This window comes from Xyrauchen texanus, chromosome 24 (assembly GCF_025860055.1).
Source record: "Xyrauchen texanus isolate HMW12.3.18 chromosome 24, RBS_HiC_50CHRs, whole genome shotgun sequence".
In the NCBI taxonomy this organism is placed as follows: Eukaryota; Metazoa; Chordata; class Actinopteri; order Cypriniformes; family Catostomidae; genus Xyrauchen; species Xyrauchen texanus.
In genome coordinates, this window is record NC_068299.1 from 4,091,509 (window position 1) to 4,113,590 (window position 22,082).

A 22,082-nucleotide genomic window follows, 5' to 3' on the forward strand; every position below is an offset into this window, starting at 1 on the left:
CTATGAGTATTCGCAAAGCCAACTACTCATTTTATATTGTCTGGCTTAATGCCTGGATAATATAACACAAATGTAATGTGATACAAATACACATGGAATAGTGCACATTAAGAATAGCACAGTACAGAAAAAAATATGATGCATAGCCTAATATTAAAAATAATTTATAAGAAAACATTGGCTCACAGTCTTTTCTTTATTGAAATAATTGCAATACTTTGTTATGTTATACTTAAGAACAATAACAATATTAATGCTAATAGGTCTAATAACTGAATTTGCAATTATGGAAAGAGCAGGGAGTAGATCCAGTTTGGAAATGAGCTGGAACAGTTGACGCATGGAGGACATGGAGATCCAGATTGTACATTAACGTTTTTTTGTTTGTTTTTGCCTTGTTTTAGCAGTCAAAGTTGTGTAGTTTTGTGTATCTATATACAAACAAAATGTTTAGAATTGTTTGAATAATTAAAACAGGCTACTAATACTGAGAAAAAGAAAAAAAAATCTGGATATTTATGCGTGACTCTTTTAATAATAATAAAAAGTATTATTATTAATAATAATAATAATAATATTACTAGCAGCAGCAGCACCAAAAAGTTGCCATTACATCGATGGCTGTGGCCCTTGACTTTGTATTGTTGACAGAATTTGTCCCTTGGAGAAAACTAATTGGGGAACCCTGATGTAAAGATATTCTAAACTGATTATGCAAAAAACAACACTGGTATCGGATCGGGATCGGCTGATACTGAGATTTCCGATATCGGAATCTGATCGGAAGAAAAAGCGATATCAGTGCATCCCTAGTTTTAGCACAATGTTTGGACTTTCATATGGCCCCTTACCAAATTTCCAACAAATATCAAGGTTAAACAGTTTGGAACAATTTTACCTTGATGCCATCTGACCATCTTAAATACGGGACAATTTGCATAATTTTATATTTAATTACAAGATGATCCCATATTTTACTGAATGGGTGGATTTCTGTTTTCTAAAGTTTGATATATTTCATGCCATTTCATTCACAACAATTATATTGTTTCCAAAGACATGGATTTAACCACTGGAGTCATATGGATTACATTTATGCTGCTTAAAGTTTTTGGAGCTTAAACGTTTTGATCAGCTTGGATTGAGAGGACCTACTGAGCTGAAATAGGCTAGTCCCCTAAAAATTATTTATTGTGTTCTGCTGAAGACAGAAAGTCATAAACATCTTGGATGCCATGAGGGTGAGGAAATGGTGAGAGAATTTTCACTTTTTGGTGAACTATCCCTTAAACAGTTGTATTGTATTGAACTTGTATTGAACCTGGAACATTCCTTTAACCCACAGCCCAAAACCGAGAGTATTCTCAAAGCCTTCTTGACAGATGTATGGTACGTGCCCTTGTGTGGGAGCTTAATTCTCCATGACGTCACAGGAAACATTTTCCCTTCTAGAACATTTCCAGAACAGTGTCGGTGTCAGAGAGCATCATCAGGGGTCCTTTCGATGCTTAGATACAAAAACACTGTGTTTTACAAGATCAAATGCCCTCCTGCTTTTGTTATACTGTACATGCACGCACAGTTTCTAAAGTGTGAATCTTATAGTCAGGATTATGCATGCCTTTATGTTCATCTTTACCCTGATAAGTGTACAGTGAATTTTCTAAATGCTGTTTTCTCTCTCTCTAGGTATGTGGTCCCATACTATGACAGTTAAGGACTACCAAGATCTCATTGACAGAGGATGGAGAAGGTGATGATATGTCTTATTGACTGATGTCAACATTAAAGAATATTTCAGAATACAGACCTCTAATTTTAGATCATAATTTCAGAGCAGGAAGCACATCCACACATTAACAGAAAGCAGTAGTCTCGGCAATGTAAAGAGCTCACAAAGTAACAGATTCAAAGTGATTCCCCAAGCTGTCTATTCAGAGTAAGACCGAAAGGGTTTCTAGCAGATAACACAAAATCAAAAAAGTCAACATGTAACAGCATATGCAAAACCCATTGTTCTTTCTTAATGTGACATACACTCACCTAAAGGATTATTAGGAACACCATACTAATACTGTGTTTGACCCCCTTTCGCCTTCAGAACTGCCTTAATTGTACGTGGCATTGATTCAACAAGGTGCTGAAGGCATTCTTTAGAAATGTTGGCCCATACTGATAGGATAGCATCTTGCAGTTGATGGAGATTTGTGGGATGCACATCCAGGGCCCGAAGCTCCCGTTCCACCACATCCCAAAGATGCTCTATTGGGTTGAGATCTGGTGACTGTGGGGGCCATTTTAGTACAGTGAACTCATTGTCATGTTCAAGAAACCAATTTGAAATGATTCGAGCTTTGTGACATGGTGCATTATCCTGCTGGAAGTAGCCATCAGAGGATGGGTACATGGTGGCCATAAAGGGATGAACATGGTCAGAAACAATGCTCAGTTAGGCCGTGGCATTTAAACGATGCCCAATTGGCACTAACGGGCCTAAAGTGTGCCAAGAAAACATCCCCCACACCATTACACCACCACCACCAGCCTGCACAGTGGCATGATGGATCCATGTTCTCATTCTGTTTACGCCAAATTCTGACTCTACCATCTGAATGTCTCAACAGAAATCGAGACTCATCAGACCAGGCAACATTTTTCCAGTCTTCAACTGTCCAATTTTGGTGAGCTCTTGCAAATTGTAGCCTCTTTTTCCTATTTGTAGTGGAGATGAGTGGTACCGGTGGGGTCTTCTGCTGTTGTAGCCCATCCGCCTCAAGGTTGTGCGTGTTGTGGCTTCACAAATGCTTTGCTGCATACCTCGGTTGTAACGAGTGGTTATTTCAGGCAAAGTTGCTTTTCTATCAGCTTGAATCAGTCGGCCCATTCTCCTCTGACCTCTAGCATCAACAAGGCATTTTCGCCCACAGGACTGCCGCATACTGGATGTTTTTCCCTTTTCACACCATTCTTTGTAAACCCTAGAAATGGTTGTGTGTGAAAATCCCAGTAACTGAGCAGATTGTGAAATACTCAGACCGGCCCGTCTGGCACCAACAACCATGCTTAAATCACCTTTCTTTCCCATTCTGACATTCAGTTTGGAGTTCAGGAGATTGTCTTGACCAGGACCACACCCCTAAATGCATTGAAGCAACTGCCATGTGATTGGTTGATTAGATAATTGCATTAATGAGAAATTGAACAGGTGTTCCTAATAATCCTTTAGGTGAGTGGATATCTGAATAAAACAGGATATTCAGGTGCTACTGCTTCAGAGCAATAACTTGTGAGTTCAATTACAACCATTAGCAAATCAATTCGTCAAATTCATTAAAAAGAACCAGTTCATGAGCCGTTTGTTCATGAATTGGATTGCTTGTTTGTTGCTGCATGCTACCAGAGAGGATAACCCAGTAGAATGCTATAATATATATATATATATATATTCCCTTCTTTCCTGTTTTTAATCTTTTAGAAGTGGCAAATATGTTTACAAACCTACTATGAATAAAACCTGCTGCCCACAGTACACCATCAGGTAAGAAGACCAACTAATGCTTGCATATGTTTGATTAAAGAGTCAATGAATTATCGATGATAAGTAAATATCTCATATTTGTATACAGTATTGAATACATTTTCATAATTATGTACTGTATAATGCTGCATCTTAAATATCAGTGAATAATTAGGCAGAAGCAACTTTACAAATATTCTATGACATTAATGTTTTGTCCTTTTTTTGTTTATTTTTTTAGGTGCCATGCCTTGAACTTCCATCCATCAAAAACTCATAAAAAGACCTTGAAGAGGATGAACAAATTCCTTTCCAAAGGAGAGAGGCCTGTTGAACAGAATGATGTTGGACATGAAGGTGAGTGTCGTTTAGTAGATAACTGGCATTTAAACCCATGTCTGTTATCATGTCCATGTCCCAGACACAAACTCCAATCTTGTAAAGCTAGACGGTGCTGCAAGAGATTTGAATTTGATCTCTGTTTGAAGAATGATAATTTGAAAGTGCCTGCATTCCTTCACATTGAGAGACAATACAATGTGACAATGGGCCTTATTCATAAACGCAAGCAAAGGAAATTTGTGTAAATTGTACTTAAAACCATTCTTATGTAAATTGTTACTGAGTTCAATGTTTAGACTGCATACAGATTATTTATTTATGAACTATTTACTCAGAGATTCATTCAGCTTGTGCTTCATGAATAAAGCCTAATGTGTGTTTTGCGTGTCCTGCCACAAATCGAAGACATTAATAATGAATTTATAAACACATTTGAGCCAATGTAAGAACAGTTGCTTGGCCAAGCCTTCGTAACAGATTTCTACAGAAGTAGCCTCAGTCTGTGCCATATATTGTGGTCTGATTTGATATGCCATGCCAGGTGTTTTAGGAGAAATCAGAGGTCGCCTAAAGCCCCGCTCTTCCATACTTCAGAGGACAGTGGCTATAGCTAAAGGAAACACCCAGGTGTTTTTACATTTACATTAATGCATTTGGCAGACGCTTTTATCCAAAGTGACTTACAGAGCCCTTATTACAGGGACAATCCCCCCGGAGCAACCTGGAGTTAAGTGCCTTACTCAAGGACACAATGGTGGTGGCTGTGGGGATCGAACCAGCGACTTTCTGGTTACAAGTTATGCGCTTAGCCCACTACGCCGCCACCACCACACCACAGTGTCAGGTGCGCGATCTGTGCTGAAGGGGAGTTGTTAGCCAGATGCCCTTCAAATGGCCATTTGCCAGACAAACACAATCATCCATCATTCATTCATTTTATCATCACTCTTGTGAACCCTATTCACAATTTTCCTTTTTTGTGCATATTTTGTTGTTCTTACACAACTCCAATTCCGAGAAGTTGGGACAGTATCTAAAATGCTTAAGTGTTTTGTAAATTGTATTCTTCCTCTGCTATAGTGAAAACACTACAACAACACATTATTTGATGTTTTACCTTGTACATTTAAAATGTTTTTATTTCAAACTCATTTCAAATCAGATGATTGCAACACGCTCCAAAAAAGTTGAGACAGGAAATTTTGGACTAATAACAATCTGACGAGTTGAAATAAAGGAGATGTTAAACATGTGAGACAATCATGTTATAGTAGACAAGGAGCCTCCAAAAAAAGCTTTGTCCTTCAAAAGTAAGAATGGGTCGAGGCTCGCCAATTTGCCAACATATGCATTAGTAAATAATCCAGCGATTTGGGAACAATGTTCCCCAAAAACAAATTGGAAGGAACCAAAAAAATAAACCGTTATACTCACAAGCTAAAACATAAAGAAATGTGTTGTTCACAGGGTGAATCGAATTTACAAATAACTCCATTGTGTGTTTATTATGTTTTCGATTAGCTATATACTGTATATAGCAACTTTCTTTGTATTTATGAGCTGAAATTTCTGTTGCATGGTTGTATCCACTGTCCTTTCTACATTTCATACCATTGAGATGAACTAATTTAAACCAAGTGTCTTCATCAATGAACCCACTTCTCATTGTTTTCAGTATTTTATTTGATGATGATTTGCATACTGTGATTGTCTCAAGTAACACGTTCACGGATCAGACAAACAGAGGGTTTTAATAGCGCCACAGTGTTACACTTTTTTAGGTGAAATCAACCAACGAATGGCTTACCGTACTTATAGCTGGCTCTGCGTGTTAAATTGGGATATGAAAAAAAAGAAAACTCTGAGGAAATTACACTGACCAGCTGTAAGGGTAGTTGAAGTGATGGATTGAGGGACTGGGAATTGGTAATGAATGATTATTTGATGGCTAGCTTGTTCTAGGACCTAAGGTTATTGATCCAACAAAATGTTCTATTTGGCTAAATGACATTGTGTGAATAATTTGCCTGCAATAATCAGAGTATTCACAAATTCAGTAATAGTTATATTGGATATTATATATGATCTTTTAGGAGAGCCTATGGACTCAGTGCATGAAGAAGGCGTTCAACCTCCTCCTCAAGACCCTCTGAAGATAGACCTCACTGATGTAGAGGATATCTCCACCAGTCCTGACCCAGACACCGACACCAAATCAACCACATCATCAACTTCCAGAGAAGACGCAGCACCTGTCCAAGCAGACAAAACCTCAAATGATGCACCTAAACCAGGTCTGTCACGTAACTGTTTAGAAATTGTGTATACAGAGATGTAAACAATGTATATTATGGTTTTTGATGTCATTTACAGTTTAGTGATTGAGATATTTTGATTTCACCCTCACGTTTTGGTTGGTTTCAGTAATTGGCAGCATGCCAATGAGGTCATTCATATGCGTAGCACAAAGGTGCTGGACAAGTTATGTGCCGACTTTAAAATTGTGGGTTTAGAGTTTAGAATAAACAAACATAAGCATGAGCAATACTATTAATAGTGATTCATAATAACCTGGATTCAGTGTCAAAAATGAACTTTGTTTTATTAAGGGGCAATATTAGCCCAGTGGAATTGATTTTCAGGGGCATTTTTTATCTTTTATTAGGGAATGTTTAAACACAGATAAATATAGTTGACAGCTCGTGTCTAAAAAGGAGCTACATTCTAACTAGTTTGAATAACATGAAATATATCAAACTTTAGAAAACAGAAAAAGTAGAGGAATATCTGGGGCATTTGTCACTTTCAGTGGCCTTTTTGCCTCTAGCTCTGGGTATTAACTGACCTTGAATGCTATTTCGTCATTGAACCCTAGAGGGCAGTGTGCAACCAGAGTTTGGCAATCTGCATGGGCATGGGGATATTAAAATTGTTCCCTGCAGTCACATATAATAGCAAGATTTGCAACCCCAGCGTGCCCCTTCACATGTTCAATCAAATGTGCTTTGGGTTTTCATCTAAATATAATTGTTATACAAAATGTCATTTGAAACATTTCAGTCTCATCAGAATTATAAACTGTGAGTAAACAATTTGGTTTCCACTAGGAATGAAGTTCTGTGAGCCAAAACGTGATAATCCCCTGCAGATTTGAGGCACAAGGGTCATACACGTCTCCTGTGTATGAATTATAGACTGATTAAAAGTCCCATACATCTACAGGCCTCTAGAATGAACACCCCCTCAGAACGTTCCAGAAACAGGAAGGATTTATAGTGGCTCGCAAAAGGAGTAGAAAACTCCAGCTCTGTGTCTCCAATCGGAAACCTCCTGGTGACAAATATATCGCTGCTTGCTTTATGACTCTTTACGTGTGACTTATGTCTGTTGTTAATGTTGTCACAGACAGAGCTAAATGACTGTTACTTCACAGGAGGTCAAACACTCCATTTATAAACATTTGAGAATCTGTAAATGACCTCTGGATATTTGAGCTCAATGTAATGGAATACATGTAAACTGACTTGGTCCTTAACTCAAAGTTCATGTCAATGAGAAACAAAGCAAGAGAAATTAGGACTAGATTTTTATGTTTGCCTGATTATTTTCCCCCCATTATTGTGTCATAAGATGCTTCTTATTTGCTAGACTGGTTACTAAGGCTATGTTCAGACTGCAGACAAATCAGATCTTTTCAGGCAGACTGTCCACACCATTAATTGCAAGTGATCAAATCAGGTTTGCGCGTTGAGACATAACCAACGTATCTGCATGGGTTGCTTTGGTAACGACGTAGGCGTACCTACGTGATGATGATTTTAATTCAGATGTGGGGAAAAATGGAGGTGCATCATCTCGCTCTCCAACTAAGCGCCCTGTCCAGTCGCGGTGCAGAACTCCTCCGTCACACAAGAAAAGCTCAGCGACGGAGGAGACTGGTATATATTGTGATGTTCCGTGCTGCAGTCATCGATTTTTGACGTCAACATTGTGTGTCGCGTTAAGAGTGATGCAAAACACCATTTGAAATCCAAATTGAGGATCTGAGACGCATCTGAAAAAATCCGATTTCAATCGCATTTGAAACCACCTCCTGATGTGGTTTGAATCAGATTTCATGTGTTTTTTTGCTGTCCAGACTATCAAAAACTCATCTGGATACAATCTGGATATGGCAGTCTGAACAAGTTGTTCTGTGTGGTTGCTAGAGAGTCACTGAGTGGTTTCTTAGGTGTCCATGCTTATTCATGGTAGGGTGTTGTAGATGTTTTTTTTAACTCATATATGGTAGCGCTCCGCAATTAATCACAATCACAATAAAACATTGAGAATAGAACAGACATCTGGAAGGTGAATAAAGAAAAACTAAAAGGTTTAAAGAATACAACAATGCTATAATCTATCATTTATTTGTACTGGTTATAGTGTGTATATATTTACGTACATATATTTCGCCAAGGAGGCTCTACCTCCTCAAAAATTCAGGTCAGAAAAATAATCGACTGGGTGGGGTTAAATACACTGTCAATCAATCAATACGATAATTTCCTCCCCTGACGCAAATGTGGCAGCTCTGACATCATGAAACTTGTGGTGTTTACCAAGGAATAAATGACAAATGATCCAAAAATAAGATGACTATAAAAATAATAGGTGAACAGATTAAATATACATGAAACATGCTTGTTGCTGTATTCTTGTAGGTATTGTTTTTGAAGCTTTTTAAAATAATAATTTGTATTATTTTATTGCACATTTGATGAGTCTTTGATTTGACTTGAATGAATAAATATTGTTAATATGAACTAACAAAAAATAAAAGTATTTCATGCGTATTTACAGTGTTGGGTAATAGGTAATTAATATGCCTTCCCATACAGAAATCTGAGAAATGGCAATTACATATAGCCTATATAATAGTTCATTTTGTTTGGGCATATATGTAGGTTGCATAGCGTATTCAAATTATAGGATAATAAACTATGATTTAAGGAAAATATGTGTTACATATAGGACAACAGCTATTTGTAGTATTTTGTTATTATGTTGTTGCATTTTTGAGCAAGTTTGTGACTTTTTATTTTTAACATCATATATTTGTATTTAGGCCTACAGTTTCATATCATATGTTGTGATAAATGAGATTCAGATTTGTATGGGTTTAACCTGAAAGCTATGTAAATGTCAACTGGAACTGATATTGCAAAAAAGTAAAAGTAAAAACCCCCCAAAAATACTAACCCTGAGATGGCACTCTGCCTCGTTATCTCAAAAGTCCACCACACGCCACTGATATAAATATAAAAAAAATCCCTACTACATGGTTGCTATGTTGTTTATTGCTAGGCACTAGGTAGTGTTGTGAGGGGTTACTAGGGCATTACTGAGCATTTTCAAAGTAGTTCTGAGTGTTTGCTAGGACGTTGCTAGGCTGTTGCTAAGGTGTTCTGAGTGCTGCTGCAAAAAAAATGTCCAACATATATGGTAAAAATAATAATGTACTTAACAAGACAATATATGTACTATTGGAAAAAATATATTTTTTGTATTTTTTATTTTTTTCCCCCTTTATATTTTATGGGAATTGTTATGCTTCTCCTTATTTTTAAAATCAGTTATGTACATTGGGGTGTTCTATGTTATATTTTATGTAGTTTAGTTTGTTTATTGCATAATTGTAATCACATGTGTTACCCTGAAGTAATATTGCAGGAAGGGCCACTCTTGATGAACTTTTTGTTGCCATTTGTAGTTACTACGGTGTTTAACGAGATATTTGAAATGAAAAGCAGTTATAGTTCCAGAATGTTATTATATCATTTAATAATATAAACAGTAGAAACAGTAAAATATTCAGGCATCGAAATTACATCTCGTAAAGCCTGAAACATGGTCACTGTATTTTTTACTGTAAATTTAGCATATTTTATTATTATTTTTACAGTATGGTAATTCTTACGAAACCTAAGAAAATATCCTTGTCATATCACTCCAAAATCAAAAGAAACAAATAAAAAATGATATTTGGCACATTGAAAATGAAGCCTGTTTTTAGGGCTATTAAGATTTTGACATTGATGTCATGATATTTTATACCCCATTTATTAGTACCGCAATGTGAAAAAAGATAGTCATTATGATATTCTCATTACTGCAACCTGGAAAAAAATGATATATTATTTAAATTGTAAAGTAGTCTATTTATACACCATATTATTACTTGGAACTGCCTTTCAATTTCATTGATTTTAATCTAAATGTAAGAATCATTTGAATTTTGCACAATATAATTTTCAATTTAAATCTAACCAGAATATTTTGTTGGCAGATTTCATGAGAATCACCCTTTTGTGTGGTTGCTAAGCTCTTATAAATGGCCCCTACTTCAGTGTAAGTCTATTGGATTTTTATCATCGACCAGGTGAAAATCTTTAGTCTAATTTTTAGAAAAGTAAATGCACAACTCTCCTCAACAAGCCATACATGACGTCCGTTTGTCACAAATGGCGTGGGATGAGTTGTGTGCAAGTGGAAGTCTCTGCGGAAGCAGATTAAGTATGAGCAACAATAAGCAAGCACCACCAATTACACAAAGTTTGAAAGAAACATTCATGTCAATACCTTTAATGCTGTTAAAGGTATTTTTTTCGGCTGCAAATGTTAATGCATCAGCCTTTGAGATTAAGTGAATGGTAACAACTGCATTGTTGCTCCCAGAAGGCCAAATTATTTAGCACATTCTTACTACAGACAATATAGTGTACTCATAACTTGTTTTGCTTTGTGTGTGGGTTTGTGTTCAGGGGGTGAGGGTGCCAGTAAAGACTGGTCCAGATAGTAAAAGTGTTTCTACACGCCCCACTTTTCTTCTTTCCATATGTTTTCCTCTCATAAAGGAGTGTGCCATCTCTTATTCACCCTGCCCTGATTCATCCCTGCACAGCAAATATACATTACACTGTCCCCTCAGGGAGAGAGTGTGTGTGTGTGTGTGTTGGCACATGTATTTAAAGGAATGTGTCTTTGAGTTTTTGCTGGTCGTACTTTACAGAGTGTGTGAGTGTGTGTGTGTGTGCGTAAATATATGTGTGTCCATGAGTCCTCAAGGAAGGCAGTTCTGGAGTTTTTACGAACTGTTAACTGCTAGAGAGGGAGAATCTGTCTTCCGCAGGAAAAGATCTGTCAGAGTTTATCTCCCTGTTGCACACGACGGCCCACTCTCAAAAGCACGTGTTTACTACTAAGGGTCTTTGTGACCTTGGCACTATCCAGTCAGCAGCATCTAGTTTAATGTGATTGTATTTAATGTTTATTCTGTATCAGTTGACAATGACCCAATTATTTATTGTTAAAGAGGATTTTCTTTTTGTCATAGTTTAATTTGTAGAGTCAAAATAAGTGGGCTGCTCACAGATCACAATTTCTGCAGAGGAGTACATTATAGGTACTATACTGCCCTACAAAGCCAAAACACAGTAACTGCTGCTACACTGAAGCAGAGACAAATGGCATAAAACATTTTTGAAGGTCCAGCCAAATGTGTATTTTATAACAGTCTCACTCCATTTCTCTCAGAATCTGAGCATAGTTGAGGCAAACTGCTCTGTCAGGACATATCATAGTTAATGAGACCCGATCTCGGACCTAAATCAATTTGGACTATTCTAAGGGGTCGTTCTGAACAAACACGATCTTGCATTTATAAAAGCTAGATGCAGTGCAACGAATATGACAGAACCAATGTGTCACGAGATGTGTAAATGTGGGGCATATTGCGTTTGGCCTTTGCTGTAGTATAATAGGCAAATTATATGTCATCAGTAGCAGTTCTCTTCTGCATATTATGCCGACAATTTGTGAACTCTGCTGTAGGCTTTATGAACCATCATTCCAGACCCCTGCTCTTAAGCGGGCATGGTTTAGGTTTCTTGGTGCACCCTTGAATCCAGAAAACGCTTTTTACACAAGCCTAAAAAAACCAAACTCTGATTCCAAATGGACTTGAACAAAGCTTTGAATGCACTCAAATGATACTCCTGCACTTTTTTATAATTTACCTACAGCACTATGTCGGCTCTGATCTGCTCAAAGCTCAGTCAGACACCGAGAGTAACGGAACGCAGGCCATTTTTGCCCTGGATCCGGCCCAGCATCTGCTCTGGCTCTCGCTCTTGTTTACTCTATCGTCCCCATGCTGTATTTACAACCCTGGCCGGAAACATTCCCTCTACTAAGTCAACTGGACATATTAACCGGAAAAGAGGGAAGAATAGTTAAGAAAGAGCTAATTGTCTCAATGACTTGCTTCTTTGTGTGAGAAAGTCACAGAACAGTGCTCAGTGGCCCCAAAGGAGGTCCCACATCTCATGTGAAGTGTGTAAAGGCCAGATTTTTCTGAAAACTTTGTAAATAGCTAATAATGATGATGTGTTGTAAATCTGGTCCAAATTTATGCCTTGAAAAGCACAACTTTTATCCGGTCAATGCTGGGCTCTAAAGCTGTGAGTGTGATTTATCATTCAATGTTTTATGTTGACAAACTTCTAAAAGCCAGAGTTCAGTGTAGTCTTTAATTAAAAGAGACTTAAACCCTGTTCAAATCTCTCTCTCTTCATTTTTTTGTTTTCTTCAAGTTAATGAAACCTATCATAGAATCATTAAGATTGCTTGCATTGTAATGTTATTTTCATTTAGAATTAATTTTCACCTTTGAAAATTGTAACAATTTTACATAAAATTTAGAAAAATAATATCAAAGACCACATTTGTTTAATTTTTTTTTTTTTTACATTTTTGTAATTAACATTAACAAAGATCCAATGAATTGGAGGTGTACCTGTGGATGTATTTTAAAGCTTCAAACTCAGTGCCTCTTTGCTTGACATCATGGGAACATGAAAAACAATTAGCCAAGACCACCACAAGTCTGGTTCATCCTTTTGGGGCAATTTCCAGACACCTGAAGGTACCATGTTCATTTGTACAAACACTAGTATGCAAGTATAAACACCATGGGACCACGCAGCTATCATACAAGTCTGGTTCATCCTTTTGGGGCAATTTCCAGACACCTGAAGGTACCACGTTCATTTGTACAAACACTAGTATGCAAGTATAACCATGGGACCACGCAGCTATCATACCGCTCAGGAAGGAGATGCATTCTGTCTCCTGGAGAGGAACATAGTTTGGTGAGATATATGGTGTATGTATATATACATACATACCACTGACGTGCGGTCTGGGTAGGCAAACTAGGCACTGCCTACCCTGCCAAAATTCAAAAATAAAATGTTTATTAAATAATAAACTTGTATTTGTATTTTTACTTTTTATTCTTGTGATTTATATATGCAATATGTGTGTTATTCCAATTGTTTAGGCGTTATGATGACAAATGTAGCAGTTACGCATAATCAACTAAAAACAAATGGTAGAATAAGCAGTGCTTTTATGGTCCATTCATTGCAGACGACACGCGGAAAACCCATGTTGCGCATCGCGCTCGATCCTGTATTCTTTAACATGTACGGCAAAAAGCACAAATCTGCTGTGCCTTTTGACGTAAATATGTTATGCCCGTAATCATCTCCGTTACGTATCAGACATGGACCAATTAAAATCGAGATATTCCTGGACATTTGCGTATCTAACGTCATTACACCACAGCTAGCGTACATGCCTAATCCCCGCCAAATTCAAAATCAAAATGACAGAACACCGGCCGTAATCACGGAATTAAGAATTTTTTCCAAGCTCGATTTTAATTCCAAATATGAGTTAATTGCAAGAGGGAGGTCTACGCCAGCCTTAGATTGACTAGTACAGCAAAAGGGCACAAAAATTATCCGATCATTTCAAACTGATTGGTATGTAAGAAAAGATTGGCTATGTGGCTGTGCTAACAATCAGCGGCTGTACTGCTATCCCTGCCTGCTTTTTCCAACCAGTCAGACTGTTTGGACTTTAGCGGGATATTGTGATTTGAACAACCTGCCCGCAGCTTTAACCAAGCATGAAATGTCGTCAGCTCACATCCAGTGTCAAATTACACTGAAAACCTTTGGAAAATCTCGGATCGACCTTGCACTTGACGAGCAAAGGAAGCTGTATATAACCTACCACAATGAAAAGGTAAAGGATTGTTGTATTGTATCTTCTGTTATAAAGATGAAGATTGCACGTAAAAAAATAAGCACATAATGTTGTAAAAAATAAACAACTTATGTTCTGTTATATGTTCTGTGTTTTGACTACTGAATTTTGTATAATAATATCTAATGAAGATATATTAACAAAATCGTATATATTATATATAACACATATATAAAATACATACATTTCTTGATATGCCGCGCTTGTGCGTAACGTTCACTGTGTGTGTGTGTGTGTGTGTGTGTGTGTGTGTGTGTGTGTGTGTCTGTGATAGAGAGAGAGAGTACACGATATACATCCTGATTTTTTTTAATTTTTTTTGTTTTTTTTTTTATTGACAAATAATTCCTCCTGATTTTTACATTTCTTGATATGCCGCGCTTGTGCGTAACGTTCACTGTTATTACGTATTATTAGCTTAAACAATAAATCAGGTAATCTGGCTTTCATAACTCTGTGCCTAGCCTCTTTAAGACATCACCGCACGTCACTGATACATACATACATGCGGATATATTTTGGGTGAAATATGACCTGGACATATTCATGCCACGCTTTGTGAGAGTCATTCAGCAATGTTCCTTCTTGTCCTTCTCTCTTTTTCTTCTTTCTCTTCCCCTGTGGGTCAGTCAGGTTGATGGCAGGCAGGCAGGCTGACACTCGGCCCCGGCCGGCACAAGGACAGGCAGGAAATGGCCTTGCTTTCCTTATTGCTTTAAACAGGATGTCAGTGTGTAAACTGTTGACATGGGATGCCGAGAGCACTCCGAGGGGCTGGCGTCAGTCCAGGGAGATAGAGAGAGGGGTGTAGAGTGAGGGTAGGGTTATTGTACAGTGTACTCAAGGACAGATGTATATGTTTAAAAATTTTATTTCACAAATGAACTTAGTTTGCACAGTCCAACAAATGAATCAGTGACTGTTTGGATGAGCCACAGTTAGGTCCTTTATCTGAGCTAATGTCAACTTGGCTTACGATTTGCTTTTACACAAAGACAGTGGTTCCCAGAATGTGGTGATCAGAGAAAATATTTGTAATGGCGGAAAATTACTGATCTCATTATAACTTTACCTGTTTTGCACAGGCTACTTGATAGCACACATGGCAGTGTTTTATTATATTGGCTTGATGAAGCCAACATACTGTTATTCTACAAGCTTTGTTTACGTTTTTTTTTTTCAAAATTTCTCATCTTAGATTTTTCAAGCAACATCCACGAAACTTGGCACATACCTTAAGACTGTTCTGGAATAGTGTGCTATGTCTTTTTGAACAAATCAGACTTACAGTTTTCACACAGCGGATGATACATATTTGGAAAATCTCATAGGGGTACATTAAAGAGCCCATATTATGCTAATTCACAGGTTCATGATTTTAATTTGGGGGTCTACTAGAATATGTTTACATGCTTTAATTTTTGTTTTTTGAACATTTTCGTCCTGTCTCTTTAAAGCCTCTTTAGAGGTCTGCTCTGATTGGTCAGCTACCCTAGTCTGTTTTGATTGGTCAACCGCATAGAGCGTGTCGGATATGTAACGCCCCTTACCATAACCGAGTTGCAGGCTTCCTGAGCAGCTGTAAACACTATTGTAACCATGGTAACAATGGCGTCAGTTTTTGCCGTACCAGTTCGAGCGCGAGTACGATAATGAAAGTTTGGAAGAACAAGCTGATCGACCTGAACCACCTCTGCAAGCATGACTTGAACAGGATGTTTCCTTAAGATTTAGTTTTGAAGCTTTCTTACAAGTACACTGTTGATTATTGTGAACCTACCAAATCTTCAAGTAAGACACGTAGTGCATGTAAGTTAGTCATCTTTTGCTGGAATGGGTGTAGCCGAACTTTTTTCGCCCAAGATATGAAAGGAGAACAGAGGCTTACTCCCGGTTAGACATTACCGAGTGAAATAGAGAATTAGCGAGCAAGTTAGCTGTGGACTACTGTGGATAGCGGCCGTAACATTACAGCTTGTAATTATATAATTATATAATACTCTTGAGATCGACCATTTTGTTACACAGTTTTAGGTAAAAGCCGGCCCACAGCTGAATAGTAAACCCTTACCAAAACAATAACATTACATAGCAAGTTAGTCGAGCACTACCGTGGATTGCAGATGTAAAATTACCATTTGTAAAAATAAATCCATCTCCACACTTGATCACTATTCATGATAGTAAGAACGACAAACAATCTGCATAATTCTACACAATTGAAGGTAAAGTGGTCCTGCAGCTGATTAGCAAAACTATTTCAACATAATAACATTAGCTAGCAGGTTAGCAGAGGCCTACAGCTGTGCACTTGGAGTACACCGTAGCTAAAAAACTCTGCTTTTAAATAAATAAATTGATCAATTGTCACACATTATACATACATTTCTGCATATACATGGTGAAATTATTTATTTTTCACATATCCCAGCTAAGCTGGGGTTAGAGTGCAGGGTCAGCCATGATACGGCACCCCTGGAGCAGATAGGTTCAAGGGCCTTGCTCAAGGGCCCAACAGGGGTGTCTTGGGGCTTGAACCCCTGACCTTCTGGTCAGTAACCCAGAGCCTTAACCGCTGAGCCACCACTGCCCTTTTGAACTCTCGGAGGCAACTAAATCCACAAATCCACAACCATTATAACTGGCTGTGTTTTGTGAAAGTCGGCCCGTGTGTCCGATGGTGCAAATGATTGACTTTACCGATGCCGAAGATTGACCGATACATTGGTGCATTGCTAGACATGACCTTGTTTGTTCAAAATAAGATGATGGGGGTGCTTGATAGTTGTTTATAAACTAAACTGTGTGACATTAGATCAGCATTACAATTTACCATACTTTGCAGTCTCTCATCCTGACTGTCTCAGTGTTTGCTCAATAGTAAATGGATGTCTGACTGCCAGGGCTTGTGCTACTCACTCCGATTCAGTAACTGATGCAATGAACCTTTGTGCCCCCCTTTCCTGACCAGCCCTGCCTGGGAATACCACATCCACTAGTTTCCTCCAGGCCAAATGAACAACCATTCTGATACTTTCATTTAAAACGGCAAGTGACCTGAAAACTCCTCACAAAAGCAGCGGGAGTCAACAAACAAGCTCATGTTGTTTAACAGCTGATGATTTCATGATGTCAGAGCAGAGAAAATGACTTCCAAGTAAATGGGAGGGTGCAGCTCTGCATTTACTTGCATAAGCAGACGACTCATTTGTACTGCACAGAAAACCATGCTAATAACTCGCTTAAAGATATCAGAGCTTTACAGTTAACAAACTATACACATGCAGTCTGAGACCACTAGTTCAGAGGCTTCTTTTTAGCCTAACGGTAATTCTATGTATAATAATAAAAAAAACAATTTCAATAATTATAAATAAAATATATATTATAAATGTGATTCAAATAGTTAATACATTATGTTATTGTGACTGACTAGTAAAGCATCAATAAGATAATACAAAAAGTGGCTTTAAAATGCAGTATATAGTTTATTTCCATAGTTTTGAACATAAGCCTATCATTAACCTTCTGTCGACAGCAATCCATTTTGCAATTTCATTTGTCAATCTTCTCTCTGAGATACATGTGTCAGATGGACGCGTTTTTAGGTCACTGTGTTAAACGAAGTTTGAAGCTTAGAAAAATCATCTCAAAATCCTTGCATTCGGAATTGCGCTCCGTTCAGCTGTGTTTGAGCGACTTTTTCCATCTGTAAAGCTGAGCGACGTCGATATAGCTGAAGATTTGCTTACTGCCCCCTGCTGAAAACAGGTGGTTCTTCAAGCTTAAATTGCTCAGATGGTAGGAGTAGTTATATCATAATATTCTTTATTACAGTCCAGGGATTGAATTAATTCCATACATTTTAACATGTTATTTTTAAAAAAATATAATAAATTCATTCAATTTACAACCCTTTTTTTTTTTTTCATTAGAAATTATATTATCAGCATAACAATTTGAGTGAAAAGTTTCATTGAAAAATGTTTTTGGGATATCCTCCTTTTGATTTAATGACAGCATGCACTCGAGCTGGCATTGACTCAAATAGTCATTTACCAAATAAATTCCTATTGAATATACAAGATGTGCATCAAAAAAAGTAATATGACTAATTTGTTCATAACTGGACTTACAAGCGAACTGATCATCACGTCTGAAATGTTGCTCTTGTCATCCTGAAATAACTTTGTCTAGAAAATCCAAAGCCTGCATAGAGTTTGCAGAGAAAAATAAGTCGAATGCAAACTTGAACTGTGCGGATGAGCAGGATTATTGACACTTTAAAAAAATATAAAATAGAGCCACATGTCAAAGTCATAATGGTGGAGGAACACACACACACACACACACACACACACACACACACACACACACACACACACACACACACACACCCACCGTGCTCACAGAGCTGTACAATGCACTGTTTCTCCCGGCCATGAGAGTGTGATGTGACGATTTTGTTCTTTTGATCATTGTTTTTGCAATATTATGTTTTTTTTTTTTTGCATAAATTAAATTTGCATCTTGGATGAAAACAAAGTACATAAAAGCAAGAAAAGAGGTAAAAAAACGGTCAACGTCACACATTAGCTTACATCAATGACAGAAAATCTAATTTCTTTATTTTTTTAAATCCTAAAGTTTATATCTGAATTTAAATGATAGAAAATCTAGATTTTCAATAGGGTCTCAGACTTTTCGACCCCACTGTACATCCACATTCCTGCAACTTACAAACACATGCTCTCACTCCCAGTAAAATGGATCCAAATGTAGGACATACTCAAGAGCTGTTATTGATTATACCTCTCCTGTAGTCCTCTACTGGAACACATCAGTGATTCGGAGCCACATTTTATGTGATGCTCTGTAAATGGATGCTCAGTTTTGCTCTTGTTTAAATTGGAGATCTTGGCTCTCAGGATTTCTTTCTTTATAGAATTAAGATTTTAGACTCCTGCTGCTGCGTTTCCTTCTCTCTTATTGTTGCTCAGAGGTTCTCAAATGTTCTGCTATTCTGAACTATTTGCTGACATATTTTAGATGTAGGATCATGTGCATTTGCTTTTGGACATACCGTATGTTCTTAAAAATTCCATGTGTGGCACATATGTGGGGCTAACCTAAGGGCTAACCCTTTAAGGAATGTTCTGGGTTCCTTAAAGTTCTATCGACATCTTTTGTGGCATCATGATGATGAACCCAAAAATTATTCTGCCGTGTCCCTCATTTAAAAAAACAAAAACGAAGGCACAAATTGTGATTACATTAAGGCACTTACAGTAGAAGTGAATGGGGCCAGTACATAAACGTTTAAATACAGTTTCAAAAGTATATGCTCAAGACGTAAACATTATGTGTTAATATGGTTTTAGTGTGGTAAAATCAGGGATTTACCAGCATTACAGGGTTTACCGGTGTAACGTCGCCATGACAACAAAGTCGTAATGTTGGATGTAACTTTACACAGGTATGGTTAGTAAGTGATTTGATCATGTTAACATGAATTTAATGTGCAAAATTCCTTTAACAATCTAAAAGAGTGGCTTTTCTTTCCATTTCATTCTTAGAATCAGTTTTATCACTATTAATATCCTGAAATATCCTTTGCCAGTGATTGAGTTTTTAGAATTTCTGAAATTCAAATTATGATTAACAAAGCTGTCCTAACCAGTTGTAAGCATCAGAAAGAACTTTGGTTGGCGGACACCCATTCCTTCAGTAATTTTTATGTGACATCCAGTCAATAGTACTGTATATAGAATTAATGTTATTTGTCTGAAATTAGTTGGATGATGAAAAGTGGTCTTAAAATAACAGGTGGTTGGTGACAACATGCTCCATCTCTGAAACAATGATATTACATTTTGATGAAAGATTATGAAGACATTCCTTTGTAATAATGTGCATTAATGAATCATGCACAAAAGACCAGGAATGCGTATTAAGAAAGTAAACACTATAAATATCACAAACTGCCACCAATTTTGCCGTTGCCGAAGTTTCAGAGGTGACATACAGATTTAACGTTTATGTAGTGTAGACCGCATCAAGCAATTGCGACATGCTGCTACACTACTGTATATTTAATTGTTCGCTTTCTAGAGACAATCTTTGTACAGTCGATTGGTCAATTCCTAATGACTTTTTCTCTTCTTAATCGCAGGTAAGGGAGCCGACCCCAACAGACCTCTGTGTCGAAAAGCTAAGGACTTCAGGAAAGAGCGACGACTTCAAAAAGAGCAACAGAAGCAACAAGCAACCTCGTCGATTCCCACCCCCTCAAAATCTGCATCTAATCAGCCCAAATTGTTGGAGGAATTCATTTCTGAGTTCTTACCAAATGACCCTCTCCACCGTTTAGAGGTAAGAAATAAATTTTCATAGTTGTCTTGAATGCAAGAGTGGTGGTGGCGTAGTGGGCTAAAGCACTAAACTGTTAATCAGAAGGTTGCTGGTTTGATCCCCACAGCCACCACCATTGTGTCCTTGAGCAAGGCACTTAACTCCAGGTTGCTCTGGGGGGATTGTCCCTGTAATAAGTGCACTGTAAGTCACTTTGGATAAAAGTGTCTGCCAAATGCATAAATACATTTTTAAATCAAAAGGACTTAAAAATTCAAATGAAAATTTTAAGTTCTGTCATTATTTACTTACCTCATGTTGCAACAAACCCAAATGACTTTATTTTTTTCAATGGAACACAAAATTTTAATTTTTGAAGAATCTTCAAGCATGTCTTTTCCATACAAGACAGTTGATGGTGACCACATCTGTCAAATTCCAAAAAGGACAAAAAATAAATAAATAATAATAATAATATATGTATATTTAGCACAATTTGATCATAACATTTAATTAAAACCTTTAACATGGAATCCATAAAAATTAAAACAGAAAAGGCGTATTTTGTATCTATACAACTTTATGCAGTTCTTTTAGACAAATAATTTTCTGTGTAATTTCATAAAAAATCTGCTGCCTAAGTATTGAGTTAGTATTGATACCGAGGTACCAGGGCTGGTGTCATACCAAAGCCAAATTTTTGATATTGGAGCGACCCTATATGACCACATTGTGTGAGAAACATAAAAAATTGTAAGGAACCAGCCATATATATGATCTTATGGAAGAGCAAAAAAGATTTCAAAGCTTTGGCACAAGCAAAGGTTATTAGTGTGTATTGACTTACATTTCAAACCGTTCCTCACACAAAATGATCATATGGCTTCAGGAGACTTGGAATATACTACACAAGTCATGTGGACAACTTCTAATGGTGTTTGTTGTCCTTTTTGTAGCTTGAGAGATGTGGCCAAAGTAAACTGCAGTTAAAAAAAAGAGCAGGGTGAAGTTTCTTCAAATTTCATTTGTGTTCCACAGAAGAAGAAAAAAACAGTTTTGGAACAACATAAGGCTGATTAAGTAATGACAGAATACATTTTTTGGACTATCTATTTCTTTAAACAAACAATTACACAAGAGGATTTGGCCCTTTGTATAACATTGTAAGGGAGTTAAATATCTATACTGATCTCATCTCAAGTGTACATCTATCTTCTACAGCGTTTCTGTTCTTGTTTATCCCTGGGAGATATTCCAGGCCATTCTCTTGACATTGGTTTGAACAATCCTCTCCAGCTTTGGCTGAGATTGCTTGGGTGAGGTCAGCATGGGTAAACAGACAGTGTTTTTTGCTTTCTAAGCAAATCTGTATGAAAGAGCATCTTATAGCCCAAACGTCTTTGTCCCCAGAGATAGATCTGGGCCGATTCATCCCTCAATTAACCTGTTGACTGGATTGATTTGACTGCAGTATGTCATTCAATTACTTTAAGAGGTTAGCAGTCAATGTCAACTTCATCTGAACAAGGTTAGTGCTTCGCTTTAGAGACAATACATGGGGAATTTTTCTACATTTGCAGACTTCATGTCCAAAAAAAAAACAAGCTCTCGTGTACAAAAGCATGAGTGTTAAAGAGAGAGTTCATCTGAAAAAGAAATTTCTTAATTTAGGCTTGATTCTCTATGCAAGTACGTGAATTGTAGATATTAGTATGAA

General features: G+C 37.3%; 1 protein-coding gene across 1 annotated transcript in view; it reads left to right on the plus strand.

Annotated features, from left to right (window-relative positions):
• The window catches only part of LOC127618239 (arginyl-tRNA--protein transferase 1), a 112,176-nt gene that overhangs the window by 6,730 nt on the left and 83,364 nt on the right, over positions 1-22,082 (plus strand). The window contains 5 exon segments of the mRNA XM_052090592.1: positions 1,690-1,753; positions 3,476-3,538; positions 3,759-3,874; positions 5,953-6,153; positions 20,187-20,386. Of these exon segments, the coding sequence (XP_051946552.1) occupies positions 1,690-1,753; positions 3,476-3,538; positions 3,759-3,874; positions 5,953-6,153; positions 20,187-20,386 (644 nt within the window).